The 26,574-nt window shown below is 40.3% G+C and overlaps 1 protein-coding gene across 2 annotated transcripts in view; it reads right to left on the bottom strand.

Moving 5' to 3' along the window:
• NME7 (NME/NM23 family member 7) overlaps positions 1-26,574 on the bottom strand; it is a 250,630-nt gene that overhangs the window by 195,467 nt on the left and 28,589 nt on the right. For both annotated transcript variants that reach the window (XM_077761775.1, XM_077761776.1), the window contains exons 2-3: positions 8,171-8,278; positions 7,278-7,444 (exon numbers count right to left, since the gene is read on the bottom strand). In XM_077761775.1, coding sequence (XP_077617901.1) covers positions 7,278-7,444; positions 8,171-8,278 — 275 coding nt within the window. The remainder of the gene's footprint in view (positions 1-7,277; positions 7,445-8,170; positions 8,279-26,574) is intronic.

The raw sequence follows: 26,574 nt of genomic DNA, 5'->3' as shown, positions 1-26,574 counted from the left end.
CAAGCAGTGGTAGTTTCCCTAACAGTCAATCATCCTACATCATAAAACATCAAAATGAATTATAAAGAGAAGTGTATTAAAGGTTGCTTTAAACCTTATACAAAGTAAACTTACTATTTTTCCCAAGGAAATATAAATTTAGGTACCCAGCCTAAAAACAATAATAAAAGCTTAAAGGGGAAAAAAGTTTAAATTGTCAGGTTTAATACGCCCAAATTAATGTAGGGAAGGAGAACTTTTCCCGCTACCCTCCAAGGTCTTTCAACTGGACTAAGAATTAAATTTACACAAGACAGAGTATTAGGAGAAAAAGCTGAAGTTTTATTACATGTGCACGGAGGCCCAATAATGAAGTTGAGACCCAAATTAATGATGAAAACAGGCAGTTTTTATACTTCTCAGACAAAGAGACAATAAATTTGTGAGGGGCTGACAGGATAAGGAAAACCGATCTGGGGTGCCCGGCTGCCTCAGTCAGGAGAGCATATGACTCCTGATCTCGAGTTTGTGAGTTTGAGCCCCACACTGGGTGCAGAAATTCCTTAAAACTAAAACCTTTAAAAAAAAAAAAAAAAGAAAGAAAGAAAAGAAAAGAAAACAGATGTTCAGGAGCTTTAACTACAAGGAATTCTAAGCAGAATTTGGATTTAGATGGTAGATTAGAAAGAAAGTAACAGTGTTTGTTTCTACAGCTTTGTTGGCTTTAAAGCTCCCATCTCTGGTGTTAATAAAGGATCTCTTTTTACTTCTTAGTACAGGGAGGGCACCTTTCATATGGGACATTTATTTCTTCTATTCAGGGGGACTAGAAGGGAGCTTGAGTGTCCTTGCACTGGCTATTTCTTAAGTAACTTTTATTTAAAACAGTATGTCAAAGTGGCACATTTTGGTGCAGCCTGTCTTTGGCCCCCACATTAGAAAACACTGCTCTTTAAAATTTGTTTCTTAGAACACATTTTATAAAAGAGGACAAATCTTTAAAATATTGCATTTAATATACTATGGGCTTGATTTGAGGTCTCTTAGACTAACAGATGTATGCTATGCAGTCAGCTCTCCGTTGATTTGGAAATAATTATAAATTCTTCTTTTAACATTCTAGCACAGCACGAGGGATGCACAAAGAACAAATGTCTTCTTGCCTGGCGATGTACACGGATGACAAACACCATGCTCATTTTTAAAATCACAGTCTCCTCCAGCAGGACAAGAGAGGAGCAAAGCACCCTCTCTACTCCAAAGCTGCAGAATTAATCAATTATTGGCAATGGACATCACTTGAATGCCGTCACTTTACTGATGCGGTAACTATGCCCAGAGAGAGGCCATGCCCAAGGTCGCACAGGCAGTCAGTGGCACCTTCAGGATAGAAACATCCAGCTCACAAGACTTCCACATCTGCACTCCTTCCACACCACTAGCAAGGTCACTCTTGGTATCATCAAAAGGGAGCATAACCATGAAACTCTCGACGGTAATACTTGCAAATACAAGAAGAAAATTGAACCAGTTGGAGTAACTCAGCTTATAGGACGTGCAGAATTATGATAGCAAACTGCTGCCACTTTCCCTTCATCATTTCTCGGTGTTCTGACATATCGGCAATAATTCAAGGAATTCACATGAGAAGAATGGACTTTTCAGAGCTGTTTTCCCCCAAGGAGACAAGCTTAGCTGAGGATAGGACAAAGATGTAATAATTTAAACATCCTTACTTTCAATGGGATGTCACCCATGGCTGTCTTTTAAAACTTATAAATAACAAAATTGTTCATCTCAGTGTGTTTATGACAAGCTATACCAGACAATCCTTTCCTTTATTTTGAAGCAAATGAGTCGCTGATAGTATTTTATATTATATGGCTTCACTAAAGATGAAATTAAAACACATCACTTCTTAGCCCACGTTATTTAAATATCCATAAGCCCAACTAATCCCTGAATTGTTTATGCTGAAGTACAGGAGAACTTTCTGGAACTATAGCTCTTAAAGAAAATATACACACATCAGCAGTTATCAATTTCTAGGAACAAGAGCCAACATGGAAAATGAAAACTCACAGAACTGAATTTAAAATGCAATTTCATTTTCTCTTTAAATGCCTACATTAAAGGCCGATGACTAGGAGTAATTACTCTAAATATATTCTCTCCTATCATGTCCTCACTGCTTAATTGTTCAGTACATAATAATTAAAATGTATCCTGAACAGAAAATAAGACAGGTAGGAGGAACCATACGTGTTATTGAAATGAAGACAGCACATAAACAATAGGACCACAAAAGTATATTAGTAGCGCGCTGTTCTCTGTCGCTGCGTAACAAACCATAACAGCTCTCCAACCCATCATAACGGTGAACATGTCGGCTTGCTGACCGCAGTCCCCTGGGCTGCTGTAGGACAAACCCACTTTCCCAAAGATTTGCAGACTGGTCTTGAGGAATGAAGGGCCAGACTTTCCCAGAGGATAAGGCCTGACCACTTGAAAACAACTGATGCCAACAAGTCTGCTCAGGGTCACGTCACGTACGACTAACTGCCTGGGCACCTGCTTCTCCTGCACGTAGCCTCTGCCATCCCCCCTGCCCCCCCGCCCCAGTAGAACCCTGTGGCTTTGGCTGGAAGGGAAGACAGCCTTTAGACACTAGTCCACCATACTCCCAGGTTGCCAGCTTCCCGGATAAAGCAAACTTCTCTCTCCTACCATCGCTTGTCTCTCAAGCATTGGGTTTCTGAGTGGCGAGCAGCCAAACTTGATTTGAGAATCCATCCTCTGTCTAGTAACAAAGCCCCCCCCCAAAATGTGGGGGCTCAAAACAACAACTGCTCAAGATTCTGTAGGATGGCTACAGGGGATTCATAGGGGATTATTCGCACAGCTGAGTGTGGCTGGCGGATCAGCTGCTTTTTCCTTGTGGGCTTTCATCCTTTGGAGGCCACACCAGGCTTCTTCATGTACAGCCACACAGAGTCCAGCAGGCAAACTCTTACCAAGCATCCCCCTGAGACATGGTTACTGATGTCCCTTTGGCCAATGCAAGTCACATGGTCAAGTCCAGAGTCCACGTGAGAGGGGACTGGACAAGGTCATGACACCAGAGGTGTGATTCATTGGGGACCAATGCTGTAACAATCTGCCGCATAGTAATCCTCTCACCTGGCACTGAGCATGCGCTGTGGGACACGGCCGGAGATGCTCTCAAAAGAGAAGAAAAAATATAAACTGCTCTTTCACACTAGAACTTCTTAGCAATGGAGAGTGAAAAAATAGCTTGGCCAGCCTTCACAAAACTCAGATAGGACACAGGTTTCTGCAAAATAACAGTTTTCACGAAGCCATGCACAAAATAGGTTGTCCACACACCAACAGGCTCAGGGCAAAAATGGCAGCGAATATGTATGGGATAAAGATGACTAGTCAACTGGTGTGGAACAAACATCCTACACAATGCAGTACAGTAGACTCTCTGAATGCTGTCCATCTAAAGGGGTACATTTGTAAACTTTACTCTATATTAACTTATGTAAATATTTCAAAAGTTATGCATACTGGCCTTAAGCATATAAAAACCTGTTCTAAAACATCAACCCAAAGCCAAATTTGTGGTCTCTTTTATGTTTTCTTTGCAAGTGTAAAGTGTGTGTTTGCCCATGGATAAAAGAAAATAGTCACATGAGGCACCTGTGTTTTGGAGGAAACTGCGGTGAGTCAGAGCTTTTGACTTGCAACAATGGCAAAGTTATTCAGGGCAGTCCACTAAAAACAGTGGGTAAGAAATTTTTTAAAGCAAAAAGAAATAGACTAGGTACTAAACAATTATTAGCACAAAAGTAAAAGAAAACTGGAGACCCAGGAAAATGAGAAAAAAAATTTGTCTGCCTTGCCAGCATTACCTCTGGCAAATCTGAGCTCTAATCTCCTATTGCTGGGAGAGGGGAACAGAACTCAACAGAGCATTCTCCCTGTAATAATTTGGGACCAAAAGCTACACCCTAAGGGTGAATCAGACAGAGCCAGGCGTTATGTCAATTATAACTCAAAAAAGAGATTTAAAGAAAGAAAGCAGGTAGAAGTGTGAATCAAATGCCATTATTTCTGTAGTCTAAAGGAACTGAAAAGCTGAGGCCAGTTTGGGAGCTAAAGTGAATTACACTGAATTATCTGGATAACTGCCTCAAAATTAGCTGATGGGCAGTACAGAGATCAATTTTACTTTTCCCTCCTACTATTTCTTTCTGGTGTAAAGAAAGGAGTTGAGTATGAGGAAAACAACCGGGATGTACTAAGTTCGTAAATTACTCTTGCCACCATGCACACGGAGAATGAGGCGGAGTTATAATTATTACATGCAGGTTGTTTCTCCAGGAGCACGAGACATACATGTACTTACTTCTCCAATGCCCACTTTTTTGTCATTTAAATGAAACAATACAGTTTTTTAAACTCTTGAATTCTGAAGAAGTTTATTTAAATCAGCCAAATGGTTGCTGGATTTACTAGCCCACATGCAGTTAAGAAAGAATCAAAAGAGAAGATGGGGAAACTGCTTTAAGTCAGTTAAAATATAATACTGCATACATTTTCATTAATTATATTTATACAGCCCAAATACTTAAAATCTGTCTTCAGATTCTTCTGGTTCTCCTTTGAAATCAGTCCCACTCAACAGTATTTATCAACAGATTACTTAGAGGCTTAATAGAAAGAGAAGGAGTTTGAGCCAAATTCAACATTTACTGGTTTCTTTACTGTCCGGCTCTATGACTGTGGCCAAGCTACTCAACTGTTCTGTAAAATGAAATCATGACATTCACTCTATACAAATACAATTATATATATGCAAGTTATAACTGCTATACATATTATTATTTAATTTTGATTTGGTCATACTATTAACCCTGTTTCCCTAATTCATTTACTTCTGCTAGTTTAAATGAAAATTTACAAGTAGTCTTGAACTGAGATTCATATGGAAAGTGCCTATCAGAGTGCTTGGCATATATGCGCTGAAAAACATTGAAGCTATAAATAGTTATTACTTGCAAATAAAGGAATTATTGGAGATGTTGCCTTAATCCCATAGATTTTCACAACCAGATCTCATAACAATGAGAGATTCCTCTTTATCTAACATCCAATTTTTCCCCCATTTCAGAAATTACTCTGGGAATGGTCTTTTTTTATGAAGTATTCAGCACCCCTCTGATCCATCACCACTAATATCCACAATGAGCACTTGAGAATTATAAAATGTTTGTAAAAAGGGCTATCAGGGGCTTGTGAAGGGGTCACAGAAAGAGGATTACTACTGTCGTTACTCAGATGTTACTTAACCAGCTAGTTATTTTGTTGGTAGACCTCAAAATATAGTTTGACAGATTTTTTTTCTCCTCTCAAATAGAAGGGTATCTGGAGCTTTTTATACTGATAGACTTACCTTCCACCAGTTGTCCCTACTTTTAATTACTACAATAATCACTCCACAATGCCAAAAATCCTAAGACAATATAATATACTAGCTACAGACACTGAAACCACTAATGACAAAAGAAGTAAAATTTCAATTCAAATATGGTCATTCTAGCCTCGAAAGGTTGAAAACTCATAAAGGTAGAGACTAAAAATGAAAATGTCACTTTAGTAATGCTGAAAATTGATATTCAGGAGAAAAACATCACTAAGAAGTCCTTAGTGCGCCTGACTTCCAGGTGCACCTCCAACATTTTCTGTCTCTTCGAAGTCAGAATCAACAAAATGTCAGGAGGACAAAGCTTTGTCCACCAGTACAGAGAGAAGGCCCAGGAGACACCCGGAGGCTCCATCCCGCAGCCTCTCACCATCACGGGAAGAGCTGCGTGCACGGGGAGGGAAGGGAGAAGCCAACAGGCCAGACAGCCGGAAACCCTTCCTCCAGACATCACTAAGTTCAATGACATTTTCATTCGCTGATTCAACAAATTTTTGTGGGGCATTCCCCGTGAATAATCTATTGCCTGGGGCATCACAAGAATGGTTTTTACGGATACAGTTGTGAACAAGACAGATAAGTTTCTCTGTATCACAATTATGTTACTTTTTTTTTTTTAAATAACACTCACTCATCCTTTCTTCACCTGACCAGTCAATATTTATCAGACGTGTTATGTCTGTGTATAAAGCTCAAGAATGGATAACATTCATTACAATCTAGACAAAATCATCTCGGTCAACTAGATCAAAGGTCAACATTTGTAAGCAGGAGGAAATTTTTTAAAAAGGAAAGAGTAGGTAATGAATTTAAAATTGTTATTCACGGATTCATTCGGCTAATACAGATACAGTGCGGAAGGTGCCAGAAGACCTGCAAATGAACTGAGACAGAGAGAGGACAACTGTTCCCAGGTCCATGCATTCTCCTAGGATTCAATCCTCCCATTCTTCACTGGACTCCTCTGCCCTTTGGCAAGCTATCCAACTAAGTGTCAACTCCTCCATCTGCAGAGTGGAGCCAACTGTAACAGTACCTTTTTCTAGGTTGTCTCAGGCCTCAAATAACCCATTCAGATCCTCTTAACACCATGCTTGATATAACAGCTGACCATCACTGAGTGCTTAGCATTACCATTGCTAATCTTGCACATTTCTTCCTCTCCTATCTATTGCTACCACCCTCATTAAGGCTATTTTACTAATTAGTTTAAAAAAAATGTTAACCACCAAATGAGTGGAACAATGGGCTCTTCCCAGTAAACAACCTAAAACTTTCTGCCTTTGAACCTCTTCTTACCTTATTCCTCTGACCAGCATTCCCTCCTCTCTACCTAACTGGGTAAAAATCCAATTCATCTTTCAGGATCCAGCTCAAACACCTTCACAAAGCCTTCCCTGATCTTCCACAACAAACTACTTTCTTCCATTTCCACTGAGACTATGGCACTCACTACTTCTCTCCCCATAAGCCGTGTTTGTCCTACACACCAGTACTTTGTATGTTCAAACATTCTCAGCTCCCTGTAAAATGCATGTTATGAGGAAAGATGAGGGTGTAAAAAAAGTTTGTATTTTTTCCTCCAGAAAATAATCTCTGCCCGGGACTATGGGCATCACTTTGTTATCTGAGTGAAAAACAAATCACTGAATCTGCTCCTCAAAATTCTAAAACTGTCCTAACACTGAATCAGATCACTGAATCAGAAAAGTGTCTATGCTGTAAAAACACAAGACAGAAGTAAGAAATAGGAATTTGGTATCAGGACATACCTAACGTTTTAAGAATAAAGAAAATATTTTCTTACTTTTCTTTCCGACTGCCCAGTTGGCGGGCTGTGTATTGATCCCCATAGTCAATCAGCACCAGCTGTCGAGAAAAGACATTCACTTTGTTGCCTATAAATAAATCTTCCAAGTGAAGATCATCGTATCTGGTCCGCTTTAGAAAGGTGCGGTGATTCTTTACATCATGCTGGAAACACCACAGTAAGACAAAAAATTATCCAAAGAGAATGTTCATCTTGTTATAAATGAAAAATGATTCCTAATTCTGCTTCATTAAACATAGGCTTCATGCTTCATTTTTGCTACAAATACCAATCACATTTCTTTTATAGCTTCTCTGTTTCCTAGTTGAATCCAGTAGTAACAGAAAAACTTACTATAAATTTAATACTTTAAAAACGCCCGAATAGAAAGATTTATTGCCAAACCATTTCAGCAAATTAGTGCTTACAAAATCACAGAGGAATTCCAAATTTCTGCTGTCTTGCCTACACAAAATCCCACTGCCAAAGAGATCTACCGGTAAAAGGGTTGCCAATGAAGAGACACAAAGAAATAAGTGGGACTCTCTTAAACTGATCTTCTTCAATCTGACTTGTATAGATAACAGATTTCAATACTGGTGACATATTTAGGACCCACTTATTGACTAATGCTTAATCTAAAACATGAACAATCCCACTTCAATTGTCTAAACAAGAAATATTAATTACTATTTTGACATTAAAGATAAAGGCACAAAGTTACCTTCTTGTACAAGAAATATAATACCAAAAAAAGAATTCCCATTAATCGAAGAAACAAATATATATTATGCATTTTCAAAAGCAGCTACACGAAAGGCAATCCTATTCCTCTCCCTAGCCCACATTCACTCCCTTTGCTAACTTTTAAGGAAAAAAGCCTCAATTACCATTTCGACAGATCCATCCCCTGGGTAAAATAAAAGCTCATAACGTCGAAAAAGTGAAGCATTTGGATCATACCACTCAGCAATGAAAACGAATCTTTCGCCATGATTCTGCAAAGAAAAAAGAATTTAACATTAATGTTAATGTTAAAAAGGCACTCTTGTATAAATCATAGAAGTTGGAAGCAAAAATTACCAAATATTTGTTAACAAGTAAATCTGTTACTACTTATTTATTATATTCAATAATTCTTCTTTCGACCATATATCAGTTATCAACATACCCTCAGAAATATTCCTTCTAATTTCTCATTAAATATCCTTAGGTAGCTCAAAGATGACTTATGGACTGCTTAATACTTCACAATCGTCCCATCACCCTGAGTAAATTAACAATTTTTTAGAACATTAGCTCCTGATCTTACTGTAATAATTCAGCCTTCTGAAAGCAAACTTACATATAAACAGACAATAAACTGCTATGAGAAAAAAATTTAGAGGCTAGCTCTCAATTACATAAAATTTTAACTTTCCTAAATTTAAGAATCCGGCGGTATTAGAACACTGTCGTCATTAAAGTTATAGTAAACATCCTTTCTCTCCATAGTAATTTCACATGATAGTATCCTTTTACGGAAATTGTAGGAGAATGTGTTAGTCTAGGTCCTCTGAGAAGCAGACACCAAGACAGGATTAAACGTGCAAGAATTCTATTCCTGTAAGGGAGATTCCTAGAGGAGAAAATGCAGAGGGATCCAGACAACAACACAAATCTGACCGGAAGGACAGATGGACAAGAGAGAAGGGAGGCATCGTTCCAGACTGCTGTACAGTCTAAGGAAGGTTCAGCAAGACTGGCAGGCAGCGCTGGAGCCGGGGAGCCCGCAAGAGCTCCCTGGTACCCGGGGCCAGCCTGCTTTGGCGTCTCAAAGGCACCAGCTGGGAGCAGCCCTCAGGAAGCCCGTCTGAAATGCAAAGGCAGCAGGGGAATTCCGGGGCACAGTACCAGGGCCCTTGCTCCCCGAAGCTCCCTCCAACTGGAGGTGTGAGCGGTGCATTCCTATGTCTACCACACAGGGTAAAATGAAAAAATAAGTCAAAGACTGACCCCCTTTCCTTGACTGCTAAGCAAGACTTCCCATCATATATGTTGTTAAAAATACCTTAGCCTCAAAGGTCTTTCATTATTATAAGCAAAGGAGGACATATAAGGAAGAAAAGAATCTAGGTGTTTTGTTGCTAATACTAAATTTAGCATCTGATTCTCTGGTTAGGACATATGGATAGGTTCCTTTTATGTTAATAATTCACTTCTTTTTTTTTTATTATTTATTTCTAGGAGAGAGAGAGACAGCGTGAGCAGGGGAGGGTCAGAGAGAGAGGGAGTCACAGACTGAAACAGGCTCCAGGCTCTGAGCTGGCTGTCAGCACAAAGCCCGAAGCGGGGCCTGAACCCACAAACCGCGAGATCATGACCTAAGCGAAAGTCGGACGCTTAACCGACTAAGCCACCCAGGCGCCCCAATAATTCACTTCTATATTCTAATGGTAGATGCTGTATGGCTAGTTATGTTTAGGATAATATTCATAAATTGTACTATAAAAAGTTTTAAGACACTATTTTATTTTCCCCACAATCATCTGCAAAGACATATTTAAACAATGCTTATTGGCCAAGAGAATATGAAGGTGAAATGAGACATAATATGACATTCATGAAAGCCTTTCTTCACACATTTTTCTTCATATTCTTACAATTACAGCTTAAGGTTTAGGTTTCACTGTGCGTTCTAGTGTTGTAGTCTCCTTATTATAGAAAACTTAAATATTGCCAGCTTACTCTTTATATCAAAATATTCATTTAAAGACATCATTGAAATAGTTCCTTCACTAAAATAAATAAATGAAATTAGAAAATGGAAGACCACTTCCAGTTCTGTGTCTCTCTCTATCTTGCCCCTCCCCTGCTCATGCGTGCTCTCTCTCTCTCAAAAATAAACATTAAAAAAAAATTTTTTTTAAATGGGCACCTGGGTGGCTCAGTCAGTTAGGCCTCCAACTTCAGCTCAGGTTATGATCTCACAGTTCATGAGTTCGAGCCCCACATCAGGCTCTGTGCTGACAGCTCTGAGCCTAGAGCCTGGAGCCCTGGAGCCCAGCTCCGTGTTCTCTCCCTCTCTCTGCCCCTCTGCTGCTCTCTCTCTCCCAAAAATCAATAAACATTAAAAAAAATTGTTTAAAGAAAATGGAAGAAATAAGGATGCATCTAACTGAAGGTAAAAGGGCAGGATAGTGAGGGAAATGAAAAAGCAATGAAATTTGGCACCTCGATTTATCCAGGGAGCCCGACAACAAACTAACCAATCATATTGCTTAATTCTGAGGCAGGTGGTAGAATTTTGTGCAATATACTATCCAGAAAACAGTTCTAAAATATAAAGAAAATAAATGATGGAACTGCTGTTTCTGACTGACAAACCAGCTTACAGTAAACCAAAGCAAGGACAGCTAGAAAAGGGGGATATGAAACAATAATCTGTCTGAAAACCTTGGGGAGCCTCAAGGCGGCCGGAATCTGACAATCCCAGATCTGGAAAGGCAGGAAGTTACTGAAGCGGCCCACCTTTCTTTGTGCTGCTTTCACCTGAGGACGGATGTGGAGTCTAAGTCAGCCTGGACAAGAGACCGAGAAGCTTAAAAGAAGAGCTGGTAAAGGAAAGCTGCCAAGAGGCAGAGAAGTTAGCAGAGCTTTTGACAATGTCACAGGGATATGGAGACAAAAACTGGACTACAGGGCTCCCAAAGTGGCCAAGATTTGAGAGACAAGGATCCGGGGAGAAGGACATTATAGAAAAGTGAGCTCATACCTGTGTCTGTTCTATAGCCTCACAGCATGGGGAGAGAAAAATGGGAGTCCAAACCCACTAAAAAGGAAACCTCTGGTTAAGCCTCGCCCCCCTTGTTGTTGATTCACGAAGCATTACACTCTAGGAGCACAGGTAAACAAAAGGGTCAACTGACCTTTACAAAGTTTACAACGCTTACTCCTTGACCATACTGAGGGGATATTTTCCCCATTCTAGCCCCTGCCTCTCCAGAAACTCTACAAGTTCAGAGATAAGCTATCAGATACACCAAGAAAGAAAACCAAGAGAAAAAAACAGATAATAGAAAGAGACCCATGAGTAGCCTACCTATTACCTGAAAAAGGCCTCGAAACAATAAAGATAGGTATTAAAAATAACATCGAGATGAAGAATTTCACCAGAGAGCAAGAATTTACTTTGTTAAGTCAAGTGGAAATTCGAGAACTAAAAATAACTCTAACATAGCATTCTCTAGCTAGCAAACAAACATCCTCCAAGAGGTAATGTTGAAATAGACATTTCTAGAAAAGCAAAAAGAGAAAATTTATTACCAGTATACCTGCATTAACAGAAATTCTAAAGGCAGTTCCAAAGGAAAAAGGAAAATGATACCAGATGATTCAAGGAGTTAAAGAACGGGCTGAAAAACAGTGAAGATGTAAACATGTAAGTAAATCTAAATGAATATTATGCATGCAAAATATAAGAATGCCTTGTAGGATAGAAAATACATAAAATTTGGATGTACGTCAAAATGAATATAAAGTATGTAAAAGGTAGACAATGTTCATCAAATTATGTAAAGCAAAGAAAATATCTTCTAAATCAGTTGTTCAACCTGTTCTCAAATTCCGATGAATATTAGTGAGCAAGAATCTCTCTTAAAATAATAGATGCATGAATTAGGGGCATTCTATTCAATTTTTCACTCTCTATTATGTTAGAAAGACTCTTCTCCCTCCTCTACTCCTCAGACAATGGGAAAACATTTCTCAGAATGTTTAACAAATCAGTGACATTCAAACTTTAAGAAATGAATGATAAGCACTAATCATGAAAATAACAATAACTTTTAAAGTACCTAGTAAGTAGCAGGCTCCTGACATGATCTCATTTCATTCTCACAACAGACAAAATAGGTAGCACCCCTATTTCATGGACAAGGATAGGAAAACTTAAAATTTTTGAACACTGGCCCGAGGTTACACAACAAAGAAATAAGTTGGAACTCACTATGCTTTGTCCCATTAAACAGCACTGTCTATGAAAAACGACACAAAAGTCACTATTAAATAAAGTATCCATTCAATGGGCCTCCATCCACTGATGAACTGAGTTATTTATCTACTCTTCCATGCAAAGCGAAATAATTCTAAACAGGGTCAAGTTTGTTGCCTTTACCAATCATGTCGGAGAAGAGAAATGAATTATTATGAAATGCAATAAGAGAACCATCTCATTCCCTGGGACATCAAGCATATTTAACAAATATTGCTTTTGAATTACATCCCAATTCCAAAATTTTAAGAATCAAGTCACTGAAGTGTGTCCTTCTAAGATACCATCAGTGTGTAAAATACCAAAAAAAAAAAAAATGTTATAAAGCAGATGTTATCTAGGAAATTACAGAAATTATACTGTGTTGGCAATTAAGTGTTGCTTTAAAATTTTTTCAAAAATAAACCAATAAAAATAAAAATTAAAAAAATAAAAATCCTTTTTCACTGTGAGCATTAGTTATTCTAATATAGTCATAAGTTCTAAAGAAAAGTAATAAAATTACTTTTTTAAGGTAAAGGGGGGAAAAGGCCAGCAGACACCAAAGGTCATACTTTATTGGGAAAAGATTAAAGAGTTGATATCTTTAAAAATTCCCTCAGAACCACCCAATGAGATTGAAGGGAGAGTCCACAGCACTGCACAGCACTTAAATAAATCTCTGACAAATAAGCATCACACAGAAAGAGACAGAAACTATACCTACAAGACTTCAAAAATGCCCAAGCTCTTCAATCTGGCCTCTTAGATTTTAACCTAGAGTTTTGGAACAGCATCTACATACAAAGAAAAAAAATCCTTCATAGTCTCTTGAAAAATTATCTCATTCCTTCAGTTACAACTGGGACTTATCTCAACAAGATTATGAAAACTACAAAAAGCAATAATGTAATTTCTATTTATGATGAGGAAACTCTCAAGCAGGTATTATTTCCTCCATGCAACAAGGCCAACTCTGCCAAGTACAAATTGTATTCAAATGTGATTTAAACTTAACTTCCTGATTTATCTTTGCAGTAGAAACTCTGGTGACTTTATAGAGTCAAAAGATGCCTACAGGCACCTGGGTGGCTCAGTTGGTTAAGTTCTGCTTCTTGATTTCAGCTCAGGTCATTATCTCACAGTTGTAAGACTGAGCCTAAAGCTGGGCTCTGTGTTAGGCGTGGAGGCTGTTTAAGATTCTCTCTCTCTCCCTCCGCCCCTCCCCATCTGTGTACATGCACTCCTCTCTCTCCCTCTCCAAAAAAATAAAAATAAATGAAATAATTAAAATAAAAATAAAATAAACTAGATGTCCAGAGGTGAGGCGGTGGTACTTCCGGATGCGGCAGCCAACAGTGGCGCACCTGAACGTCCCATTCAGGCTCGCCTTTCGCCTCGCTGACTGATACACACACACGCACACCCACACACCTCCTGCACCGAAGTTTCCTTTGATATTTAAATGTTTTTATTTTTCAGCTAAACTGAGCAAATCTAACAAAGAATATGATTCCCCTTTTATTATTTTTTAATTTACATCCAAGTTAGTTAGCATTTATAAATAATGATTTTAGTAGATTCCAGTGATTCATCCCCTACACATAACACCCAGCACTCACCCCTACAAGTGCCCTCCTTCATGCTCCTCACCCATTTGGCCCATCCCCCCACCCACAACCCCTCCAACAACCCTCAGATTTGTTCTCTGTATTTAAGAGTCTCTTATGTTTTGTCCCCCTCTTTGTTTTTATATTATTTTTGCTTCTCTTCCCTTATGTTCATCTGTTTTGTATCTTAACCCCTTTAATTCTTTTAATGACGTCAAAACTGAAAATCATTTTGTTTGAATGCTTCATTTCATGGATAAAGAAACTGAGGCCCAGTGAACAGAAATGACTTGCATAAAGCTACAGAGCTAGTTCATGACTGAGCCCAATCAGGAAACCAGCCTTGCTGTGGCTCGGAGACTTCCACAGCACCAGACTTCCAGGGCCAACTCAGGAGGGAGAAACTAACACGTGAGTAGCACGAAGGGACGCCTCCGTTTTTGGACCACGGATCTGATGAGAATGTCGCTGACTGGATGGTCACAGGGACAGTGACGGTTTCAGTTTCCATCAGACATGGGCTCTGCAGGGCATCTGAAGGTTACACTACAGCACAAAGAGACTTTCTTAATGTAGCCAAAACACTTTCCTTCTTCTGAACATTTTAAATACAATTTACACATAAAAAGATCATGGATCCCTCACACTCAAGCACGCTTTGTTCCAATTTTGTAACTAATCACTAATGTGCTGTTTAGTTTTTGTTTTGGTTTGGTTTTGGCATGTCCTTTTTTTTTTTTTAGCACTGTAAATAGATATCCACATGGTGGGGTTCAGGGCACACTACCACCACAATCCGGCACCTTGGTATTTTTAAGCTTAAGTAGTTTGAGAAAAGAGCAAAAGCAGGAAGGTTGTTTTGACCTTTTCCTAAGCCTCTTCCCTGAAACAGGTTATAAATCCCTTGTGTGAGAGGTGCCTTCCCAGAAGCAGCATCCTGATCTCTCAGGACAAAGGAACATGGAAAAAACAGCCCCAGCGAACAGGCCTTGTGAAGTTTCCTCCAGTTTACAACACTTACCTCACAGGCCTATCATATTCCACCACAACTGTCCACTCCTCATTAGACACAACTAAAAATACTCAGGTCTGTTTCATAAGGTCCTCATCTCCTTATGAAGGCTCCCATCCCACATAAAACTTAACCAATTGATATGTTTTCCTCCCATTAATCTGTCTTTGTCAGTTTTCAGATATAGCCAGGGACCCTAAGAAGGTCAAGGAAAACTTTTTCCTCCCCTACAACTCCCCAAAAGGCTAAGTAGAAAGGCAATAAAACAGAATAGAAGCTTTCAGACACTGCATTGGAGGGGAGGGTAGAAGGAGTGAATAACCAAATAGACCTTAAGTCGCAAAAAGCAAAAAGCGGTTCCGCAAGATGGCAAGTAGTAAGAAACGATATGCTGATGATTATGTAAACAGCTAAATGTGATTCACAGTGAGGAATCTGCAATCAGAGTATTAACCGGAACAAAAAGTGGTTCTTTCTGTTCCTACTGCAAAAGATCAGCATTGAACAACATAATGAGCACTTTTACTGCCAAGGACCTTGGGTGGTGATGACCCAAATCTCTAATATTCAGTTTAAAATCCTGGTATAGGTAGGGAACAATTTTCTAGAAGGACCCTGAAGAATATGTCAGAAATAACTGCCACTGGGGAGTGTGTGGTATGTAAGGGGGTGGCAGGGGGCTGGGAAGCCACTTTTCAATGTACACCTTTATGAACTGTTCTGTTTGATGCTTGTATTTTTTGCTATTGGTTAATGCCAAGAGGGGTTAAATTGTTTTCTAATTTGTAGAATTTGTTTCCTTGTAGTTTAATTTTAAATTACATTGAAAAACTGAAGCTGATTTTTCTGTTTTCTCTTTCACTGTGTAAGAATTTAACTACGTTAACACCCAACAGAGATAATACTTCTCAGTAGACCGTTCCTCACATCATATATCATGTAGAACCTTTGGAATTCTCTTCTATTAGCCAGACTATAAAATCAGAATGTGAAGACAAACAACAACAACAACAACAACAACAAAAACAAAAGAAATAAGCAATGGGTATAATAACATGAAAGTTAAGGAAATATCCCAAGTTTCTGTACAGGCCTCACTATTTGCACACTGAAAAGCAGAAGGCAAGGCCATCAGACTATGTACCTCACCTGATTCCCATCCACCAACTCATTTATCCAACAAACTGAGTCCTTGCCATGTTCTATGTACTATGCCAGGTACTCCGATATATCAAGATATGACAAGGGTGATTAGAAACAAACATGGTCCTTACAATCTAGCAGCCAGTGAAGCAATTTGAGGAACTGAGAACTGCTGGCTCTGAATTGATTGTTCTGCTGTGTCACAGCTGACTCCGTTACAATAGGTCATTTTAATTTCGTAACTTAAAATCCATTCTACACCGATAAGACCATTCATCAGAATGTGCTGTAGAGCGCGTTACAATTTTTAATTTCCCTTGGATGGTACGCTTTTTCAAACATAGAAAAATCTCAGATTGTTTTTCCAAACTTACTTTGTTACACCTAAAAAAGGAAAATGTCATTTTAAAATGTAGCATATGAAAAGCATCTATTCAAATGCATTCCAGAATGAGTCACTTCCCAGTGCAGCCATTTTTTAAAATAGTTAGATTATACCATGCACATGCTAATGACGTGGGTAAGTTTCTTCCATTCATTTTGACAACATTTTCCCTTCTTTCAATTCCTTTTAAGAAAAAAAATAGGTGACAACCAACAAAAATAATAATATTCTTCTGCAAAACAGGTGAAATTTAAAAACCATATGTGTATTGGTTAAAAACATGACAGTGGCTGAACTTGCAGACAACGTGAGAAGAAAGGACAGAATCAATACAGATGAGCTGGTGACACGTGGGTCCTTGTTGTCACCTGAAAGTGTTCCACCACAAAGGCCACGCTTCCCGCGTTCTGTTCCCGGCCCACACCCTGCACTCAGTCTGCCCAGCTTCTCCCTCTTTCCAGCGCAGGGGCCCTTGCACACATCCCCAACCCACCAGCCCGGCGTCCTTCACTTCCTTCCTCATCCAGCTTAGATTCCTTGGTCTGTCATTTCCATCCCTATCTTAACAATTCTTTTCATCCAAGACTCAGCCCTAAATGAAGTTAACTAACCTGTTCTTGCTCTGTGCTGTGGTGTTTTACAGTTCTGCGTCTCACTTTTAGGTCTATGATCCATTCTGAGTTAATTTTTGTGAAGGGTGTTAAGTTCCACGTCCATTCAGTTAGAGGTATAGACAGGCAGATACTGTGTTATTCATTCTTTGAGGTGGAGAGAGGGAGAGAGAGAGGTGAGGGAGAGGAGAGAGAGGAGACAGAGGAGAGAGAGAGGAGAGAGGAGAGAGAAGAGAGGAGAGAGAAGAGAGAGAGAGAAGAGAGAGAGAGGAGGAGAGAGGAGAGAGAGGAGAGAGAGGAGAGAGAGGAGAGAGAGGGAGAGAGAGAGAGAAGAGAGAGAGAGGAGAGGGAAAGAGAGAGAGAGAGTCTTCCTAGAGCATCAATCTTACTTAATGGTAAGTAATGTAAACATATTTACTTTATAACAAACATATATTATTGACCAGAATGTAAAATTCATATAACTTCACAGAATTTATAAGATAATATAGGTGATTTTAAGGAAATCTCACCGCTAGTTTTGAAATTCCAGGTGAAATGACATTTGAAAGGTAACCAAGCCTTTGGAAAATCAAATCACACCACACCTCTCTTGGTCACTACTTACAGGAAGGCCCAACCACATGGACGTGTGAAACTGACAGTCTTTACCATGCACATGTGCCTGCCCTTACCTCGAGAGCAAGTTTATAAGCTTATGTCACCAAGTGCAATTGTATCTTGGCCTCATCTACTTCAATGTTACTGGTCAGAAAGGGCCACTGCACTCCTGCTAACCCTGCAACGATCGGTCACCCCACCCTGACTGTACCTGGCCCCCAGGACTGTGGAGTGCAATGCCCGGACCACACGAGGTCTGCAGCCGCTGCTATAGTTGCTATCATTCGTGGGCAGCAACTGGCATGGCCCTGAACTGTGCTGCTCGAAGGGAAGACTCAGGAAACTACAGAGGGCTTACTTTTGGGTCGGCTGGGAATGCTTCAGAATGGCTAAAAGCATGGGCTCTAGAGGCCAACAGACCTGGGCTATGTGGCCTTGGATAAGATACTCAACCTCTCAAAGCCCCAGTTTTCACATCTGTAAAATGGGACTATTAATAAACTTTGCTCATAGGGTAATTGTGGGGACTAAATGCCTTAGTGTACAGAAGGCACTTAGGATTTACGTTGCCTGAGTCTTTCCAGCAGCTGTGACTTCAGAGCTGCACTGGCCTTTTCCTGATATATAGGAAGAGCCTCTCTTGATTTGTGATACCTCAGCCTCACAAATCCTACGGCTGCAGCAAATCCTACTAAGTAGTTTTTTTAAGGCCCTTACAGAAAAATCACTATGAAGGAAAAAAGATTTTGTGAAGGACAGAAAAAAAGAATTGTGATTGAAATTATACGTCATGAAAAGAAAAGCTATGGAATGTATATAGTTCTTTCTGCAATAATAAGCAACTTTTTATAAAGGGCATGTTATAAATCAGAGTAGGCGTACAAAATCTTGTCTTTTAGAGGGCTCAGAGTTTTCACCAATAAGAAATTAAGCAACGATTTTCTTTTTAAGTTTTATAATATCATCTGTGACCCAATAATCATTAGGTTATAATTCAAACTTCTCAAAGGAAGGACACCATTGAAAAATCATAAATTACACCAATATATCAATCAACATGAAGTCACTGTTGCAAATTACAGCTGTGAAAAATTAAAGCCTTGTTCTTTGGCTTAGCACAGAAACCAAAGGGATTATGGAAAATAACAATAAAGTATTCACATTCTATAGTTAATATAATATTTAAAGTCATATTAGATATTATACTTCTTAGCAACCAATATGTCCAAAGGAGCAGGTATCACACTTTACCATTTATCTACGCGAAGATGTGAACTACTTATGTGACTAGGTATGCAGGGCCAAGCAGGAGTCTGAGGAGCCAGGTTTATGAAATAAGAATAATTCTGAAGAACTTGCCTCCAATTCTACAAAGAAAAGAAGAAGTGCTCCATACTTGATTTAAGAGACAGAAATCTTCCAGATGAGAAAGGGTACACCCAAGGGTTCTTTGATATCAGAAGCACAGAAAATGTTGTCAAATAAATTCCCAAAATCTCTATTTAATGGCCCGCCAGTAAATTAGGGCATCTTTTCAAGGAATTTTTTATTCCTGATAGTACTAAGCCTGGGGGAGAGGCAGAAGGAATTGAAAATCATACTTATCTAATCTCACATCAATTATAAATGCAGAAGAAACAAAATGCTAACATGCATGGAAAAGTACTTCATCCAATTCACAACTGCTTGGGGTGAAGAATGATTTTGTGCGTATATGTGCATTTGTGTGCATCTTTTTTTTTTTTTAATATTTTTATTTATTTCTAGGAGAGCGAGAGAGACAGCGTGAGCAGGGGAGGGTCAGAGAGAGAGGGAGATACAGATTCTGAAATAGGCTCCAGACTCTGAGCTGGCAGTCAGCACAGAGCCCGACGCGGGGCTCGAACCCACAAACCGCGAGATCATGACCTAAGCGAAAGTCGGACGCTTAACCGACTAAGCCACCCAGGCGTCCCGCATTTGTGTGCATCTTAAGTGAAGAGAAATATTTCTGAATAATACATGATAATAGCACAGAATTATCTTTATTGCATTTTAAATGTCTCCAATGTTACGGAGACACTTAACAAGGAAAAGTCCCTTATTCATCCAGGAACCTTGTATTCTGGTAAGGCCTCAAGAGAGTATAGGGAAGTACTAAACACAGAGAATTCTTTAAAAAAAAAAAAAAGAAAGAAAGAAAGAAAAAAATAGAAAAAAGAAAAGGAAGGAAGGCAGGTAGGCAGTGCCATTATTTTATTTTTAGGGTACCAACTATCATAAGTTTGCATGAATCAGTAGGATTCACTGTTACATCTGATGCTTGCACTTACAACTCAGTGTTCTCTAAACTGCTATTATTTTAATTAACCTTTACAAATCTTATTTAACCCTCAGAAAAGTCAGAAGCAAATACTGAATTAAGCAGGCCGGGAGGGAAAGGGAGACACGCTAAACAGTCTGTCGGGCATATTTCGAGCCCTATCTCAGGTGATTCTTACCACAAACCTGTCATGGAGCGTCTCCCTCTCATTCTCACCAATGAGAAAGAGGTTCAAGAGGGACTAAGGTTAATTATCGACGGATTGTCGTAGACTCTGGGTCTGGAGTTCTTTCCTGTCCAGCAAGAGAGCAGGACGCAGGATTAAAATGAGAGATAGGCTGATGTCGGCGGAGACTACAGTCCCGATTTAGGGGTCCTTGCTCCATTTTCATTAGGGTCAGAAGGCTACAAGCAGAATGGGAATGCACAAGGAGATAATGAAACCGTGGGTAGTACCATGGGCATGCAGGAAAGGGAACATTGAAGAGAAGCGTTGTTGGGGGTTGGGTCAATACAAAACAGAATCCTGGTGCTGGGAGAAGGAATGTTTACAGCAGGCATGAGGTGGCACCTCTGTTTACCTGAACTGGCCTAGGGGACAAGAAAGACAGAGCAAGCACCTCAGGGTCAACAAGGCACCTTTCTTTTGCTAATTAGCTCCTCTAGGCCCTGCTGTGGTCTAAAGTCCTGTTTTCCTGTTTCTGTCCTTCCTTCCAGTGAAAGCAACTTTCTGCTATTGTAGTAGTTGGGGGGCACTTCCGCCCTGAATACTTAATCACCTAATCTTGGATGCTTTCATCCTGAGATTCCCTACTCATATACCTTTGTCCTATACTGGGGGCCTTTGCCCTGTTTTCCTAATCTTGTTTACCCAAACCTGGGTGTGTTCATCCTGTGGCCTTCTAGTTCTTCATGCCTTATTAACCCATCAGAGCAAGACCAGGGAATTCCTAAACTGATTCCCCACAAGGGATTACACAGATCAAGCACCTAGTCAGGGCCAGAGTTGGGCTTCAAACAAAAGTCTCATGTTAAAAATCAATACTCATTTCCAGACATCAAAAGCACTGAATAAAAAAAAAAAAAATCAAGAGTTCTGGATCAACCAAAAAAGAAACAAAGATGGAATACAGTGAGAAAGGTAGCCTGTCTACAAGGTGTATCTCAGCACAAAAGCAGACGGTGATAAGAAACGAAAGGTCACTGGGGCGCCTGGGTGGCTTAGTCAGTTAAGCGTCCAACTTTCGCTTAGGTCATGATCTCGTGGTTCGTGGGTTCGAGCCCCGCATCGGGCTCTGTGCTGACTGCCAGCTCAGAGCCTGGAGCCTGTTTCGGAGTCTGTGTCTCTCTCTCTCTCTCTCTCTCTCTCTCTGACCCTCCCCTGCTCACGCTGTCTCTCTATCCTAGAAATAAACATTTAAAAAAAAAAAAGAAACTAAAGGTCACTAACAACGGAAAATTAGTTGAGCCTCAATCCTAGAAAAATAGGAACTATTCTAGAGTTGTAAAAGGCCTCTGACAGGTTACTGAGGCACTTTTTATGTTTCTGGCAGTTGCACCTAAGATGGATTACAAGAGCCAAAGTAATCTTGAGAAAGAAGGTATCATAATCTCAGATTTCAAGCTATACTACAAAGTGATAGTAATCAGAACAGTATGGTACTGGCACAAAAACAAACATGTAGATCATGCAGAACTGAATAGAAAACTGAGAAATAACCCATGATTATATGGTCAATAAATCTATGACAAACAAGGCAAGAATATACAATGGGGGAAAGATAGTGTCTTCAGTTTACGTGTTTACGGTGCTGGGAAAATGAGACAGCTGTGTGAAAAGAATGAAATCAGGTCACGTTCTGACACCCTACACAATAATAAACTCCAAACGGATTCAAGACCTGAATGTGAGACATGAAACCATAAAACTCCTAGAAGAAAATATAGGTAGTCATATCTTTGACATCAGCTGTAGCAACATTTTTCTAGATATGTCTCCTTAGGCAAGGGAAACAAAAGCAAAAATAAACTATTGAGACTACACCAAAATTCACACAGCTATTGCACAGCAAAGGAAACCATCAATAAAACAAAAAAGCAACCTGCTGAATGGGAGAAAATATCTGCAAAGGATTTATTCAATAAAAGATTCATACCCAAAATACATGAAGAATTGATTCAACTCAACAGCAAAAACAAAAACAAAAACAAATAATCCAATTAAAATGGGTAGAGGGCCTGAATAGACATTTTTCCAAAGAAGATATACAGAGGGCCGACAGACCCATGAAAAGATATTCAACATCCCTTATCATCAGGGAAATGTAAATCAAAACCATAATGGGTTATCACTTTTTAACTGTTAGAATGGCTAGAATCAAAAAGAAAAGAAATGACAAGTGTTGATGAGGATGTGGAGAAAAAGGAGCACTTACGCACTGCTGGTGGGAATGTAAATTGGTGCAACCACTGGAAAACAGTATGGAGGCTTCTCAAAAAATTAAAAACAGAAACAACCGTAGAGATCTACTACGGGGCATTTACACAAAGCAAATGAAAACACTAATATGAGAAGATATACTCACCCTTACGTTTACTGCAGTATTATTTAAAATAGCCAAGATATAGAAACAACTCAAAGGTCCCTCAATAGATAAATGAATAAAGAAGATGTGTGGTAATGGAATATTACCTAATCACACACACAAAAATGAGATCTTGCCATTTGTGACAACACAGATGGACCTAGAGGGTATTATGCTGAGTGAAAGAAGTCATTGAAAGACAAATATTGCAAGACTTCACTTATATGTGGAATCTAAAAGACAAATGAATAAACAAAAAGCAGAAACCAGCCCATAAAAACTGAGAACAATCTGATGGTTGCCAGAGCAGAGAGGGCGGGAAAATGGGCAAAATGGGTGAAGGGGAGTGGGAGATACAGGCTTCCAGTTATGAAGTAAGTTAAGTCACAAGGATAAAAGGTACAGCATTGGGAATACAGTCAATGGTATTGTAATAGCACTCACTGCATGGTGACAGATGGTAGCTCCACTTGTGGGGAACATGGCAGAGCCCACACACTCGCTGAATCACTATGCTGTACACCTGAAACTAATGTAACATCGTGTGTCAACTATACCTCATAAAAAAAATAGATACGTTGTAAGAGATCAATGGAAAGCAGTTACTCAGAGTCAATACCAGATTTCTAGGGAATGAAAATCAGCTCATGGAATAGAAAGGCATGCATAAAAGAAAAAACTGTGTAGTAACAGTAATATGATGTGGCGTTATGTATTTAAAGACACAGCAGATGTTCCAGATCTCTCTGGAAATGTCTATTCCACCTCCATTTTTCTGAAGGGTATTTCTGCTGGTTCTAGAATTCTGTTATATAATAGTTATTCAGGAATTCATCTGGAAAAAAAAATATTCTGGACCCTTCTTCCCCCAAACAGTAAATCAAGAGATCATCCCAAAAAAATTTAGTTTTCCAAAGTAATGTATTTTTAAAAACCTAAGGGCATGATATATCAATCAGCTAGTATATGTCTGAAATAGTACTACACTTCTCATTTCTGAAATTGTGAAAACTGAAATTTTTAAATGTCTTCTGCTTGCCTATTTTACACTTTTAGAACTCCAAAGGGTCACCGTTAAGATATAAATACTAATTGCCAGTCATCAAAGTGTCAAATTGCATACTTCACTCTTAAACAACTGGGGGCTTAGGGCACCCACTCTAAGCCTGCGTGCAGTCCAAAATCTGAATATAACTTTTGACCCCTGAAGGAGCCAAGGGTAGCCTACCCAAAATGTGCTATGATGGCATATTGATTATTGTGAATTGAAGCTACTTGGGAAACAGCCAGGACTCTCAGACCCCCTCCCCAAGGCAGAAAATATATCCCCGTACGAAAGATACCCTGCCTGTACTAAGTGGTAAAAAGCCACCCTTATCACCAGAGGTAGTAAGTTTAAAGCTGACAAAGCTGTAGAAACAAAGCTTCTTACTTTCTTTTTTTTAATTTATTTATTTATTTTTCAGAGAGAGAGAGAGAGAGACAGCATGAGAGGGTCAGAGAGAGAGGGAGACACAGAATCCAATGCAACTCCAGGCTCTGAGCTGTCGGCACAGAGCCCGACGTGGGGCTCGAACCCACGAACCCTGAGATCATGACCTGAGCCGAAGTCGGATGCTTCACCGACTGAGCCCCCAGGCGCCTCAAAGCTTGTTACTTTCTAATTTACTAGCTCAGCCCAAATTCCCCTTAGAATTCCTTACTAATTAAAGCTCCCAAACATCTGCTTTCCTTATCCTACCAGTTCCTCACAAATGTATTGTCCCTTTGTCTAAAGAACATAAAAATTACCTGATTTGGGTCTCAATTTCATTATTGGGCCTCCACACAAACATACGACTTTGGTTTTATTCTCCTGTTACCATCTCATGTAAATTTAATTCTTAGTCCAGCTGGGAGACCGTGAAGGGCAGAGGCAGAAGTTTTCCTTCCTGTAAAACTGAACTACTGATAACCTACTGCCGACTGAAAGCTTTACTGATAACACAAGCAGTCACCTAACACATACTTTGTGTTACATGTATTAAATACCATGTTCCTGCAAAAGACTAACGGCTAGAGGAAAAGCTATTTAAAACCCATACAGAAGAGAAAGACCGTTTACGGTACCGGGCCTGTATTTACTGGGACGCGCCGGCTGGCGGCTGAAGGCCTGCTGGCCACACGGACCCCGTCTCCATCCCTCCCTCTTGTCCTCCCCTCTGCACACATACGGCACCACTTGCTCCATACAAAGCTGGGGACGAAGGTCTGCACAGGGGCAGAGATCAGGGCCAGCACACTGCAGCAGTGTCCCTCCGTCCAACCGCCCAGTCGCCCCGTCAGTAAATTACCCTGAATATGACTCTGGCCCGAAGGGTGTGGAGCGGCTTGCCTCCTTTCTTCAGTATTAAAGGGCCTGCTCAGTCTGGAGGGTACATTAACTGACCCTCCCTCGCCTTCTAACAGAGGTGGACAGACTGGGCTACACAGAGGCAATAGTGACGGCCCTAGCCCCCAGCGGTGGCCACATTCAGCAGCCTGGTGGCCTCTGCTTGTCAGAGGCAGACTGGGGGCCCAGAGGCGTAGCACAGCTGGGCCATGTGCTTGGAGGGGTCCCACCGGCCCATGGCTACTGGCAGCTGTGGTCAGCCACAGGACCAGGGTGCCACCGAGGGAGTGATGTGTGCCCACCGGTAGTGGGCCGAGGCCAAAGGCCACCCGCGCACAGCCCTGAGGCTGGCACCAGAGGACTTGGGGGTGGGATACAGGGTATGGGGCTCCACGTGCAGTGCCCTCCCTGCCTTCTGGACACATTCCTCCCCTCCGGTCCGGGCGGCAGCACTGGATCCCACTTCACCCCCCACCGCCCATCAGCCCATAGGGTGACCTGTAGCCCTCCCGGCCCCGGGGCCCCCACAGGCTGCTCTCCTGGGTCCTCAGAAGACAGCAGGCGTGACCTCTGCAATGGTCACCNATAAAGCTTTGCGCTTCTGCCAGCTCTTAAAAACAAAAACAAACAAATAAACAAATGCATAAGTGGATCCTGGCAGTTCAAACCCATGCTGTTCAAGGGTCAACCCTATACTGAGCCCAGAAGATAGGGGTGGAAAATGTTTACAAAGGTGAATGAATAAGACTATGGAAGCTGCTCAGAACCTAATTCAGAAAAGACTTGGAATTATTAAAGTTATTTTTTTAATCACAGAACATGCATACAATTTAGGAACAGCTACTTATTACTATATCTTTTCTTTCTCACATGTTTAAAACTTCATTATAATGGTGGCTTTCAAACTTTGTAACCACATCGTGACCCAATATGTTCGTACCTGTGAGTATATTACTGACAAGTTTTACGCAGCAATATTTATCCTTACTATGTGCCGTGGACTAAGATGATTTTCTATCCTACTTTTTTTAAACACACTGAACTGATTCTGAACTCATTACATGACCTACAGGTAAGGTCAAAAACCTTTGAAAAAAACACCATAAACGANAAAAAAAAAAAAAAAAAAAAAAAAGTTTTTCCCTACTGGAACCAAGCAACAACTTATCACTCACTAAAATAAATGTGCTAAATGGGTACCTGGGTGGCTCAGTCAGTTAAGCACCCACCTTCGGCTCAGGTCATGATCTCATGGCTCACGAGTTTGAGCCCCATGTCGGGCTCTGTGCTGACAGCGTGGAGCCTGGAGCTGCTTCAGACTGTGTGTGTGTGTGTGTCTCTCTCTGCCCCTCCCCTGCTCGCTCTCTCGCGCGCTCTCTCTCTCCCTCCCCTTCAAAAATAAACATTAAAAAAAATAATAAATGTGCTAAATCAAAAAGTGACTACAAAGGGGGAAAACTGTATCTTCAAAGAACTGGAGGAAATCCTTTTTGAGGGATATTTTAATTCACCTTGGCCACTGACCCACCATTGCACAGAGCAGAGAACTAGCTCCAAAGGAAGAAGAAATTACAAGCCTGCATGCAGTTCAACGAGGTTGTAAGGAAACAGCAGGTGCCACTATTGAGTCAGGACTATGTGCAACAAGGAGTCACGCGGCTTGA

This window comes from Crocuta crocuta, unplaced genomic scaffold (assembly GCF_008692635.1).
Source record: "Crocuta crocuta isolate KB4526 unplaced genomic scaffold, BGI_CrCroc_1.0 scaffold243, whole genome shotgun sequence".
NCBI lineage: Eukaryota > Metazoa > Chordata > Mammalia > Carnivora > Hyaenidae > Crocuta > Crocuta crocuta.
Note: the sequence above shows the minus strand (reverse complement) of the source record. Positions and strands in the feature narration are given on the sequence as shown.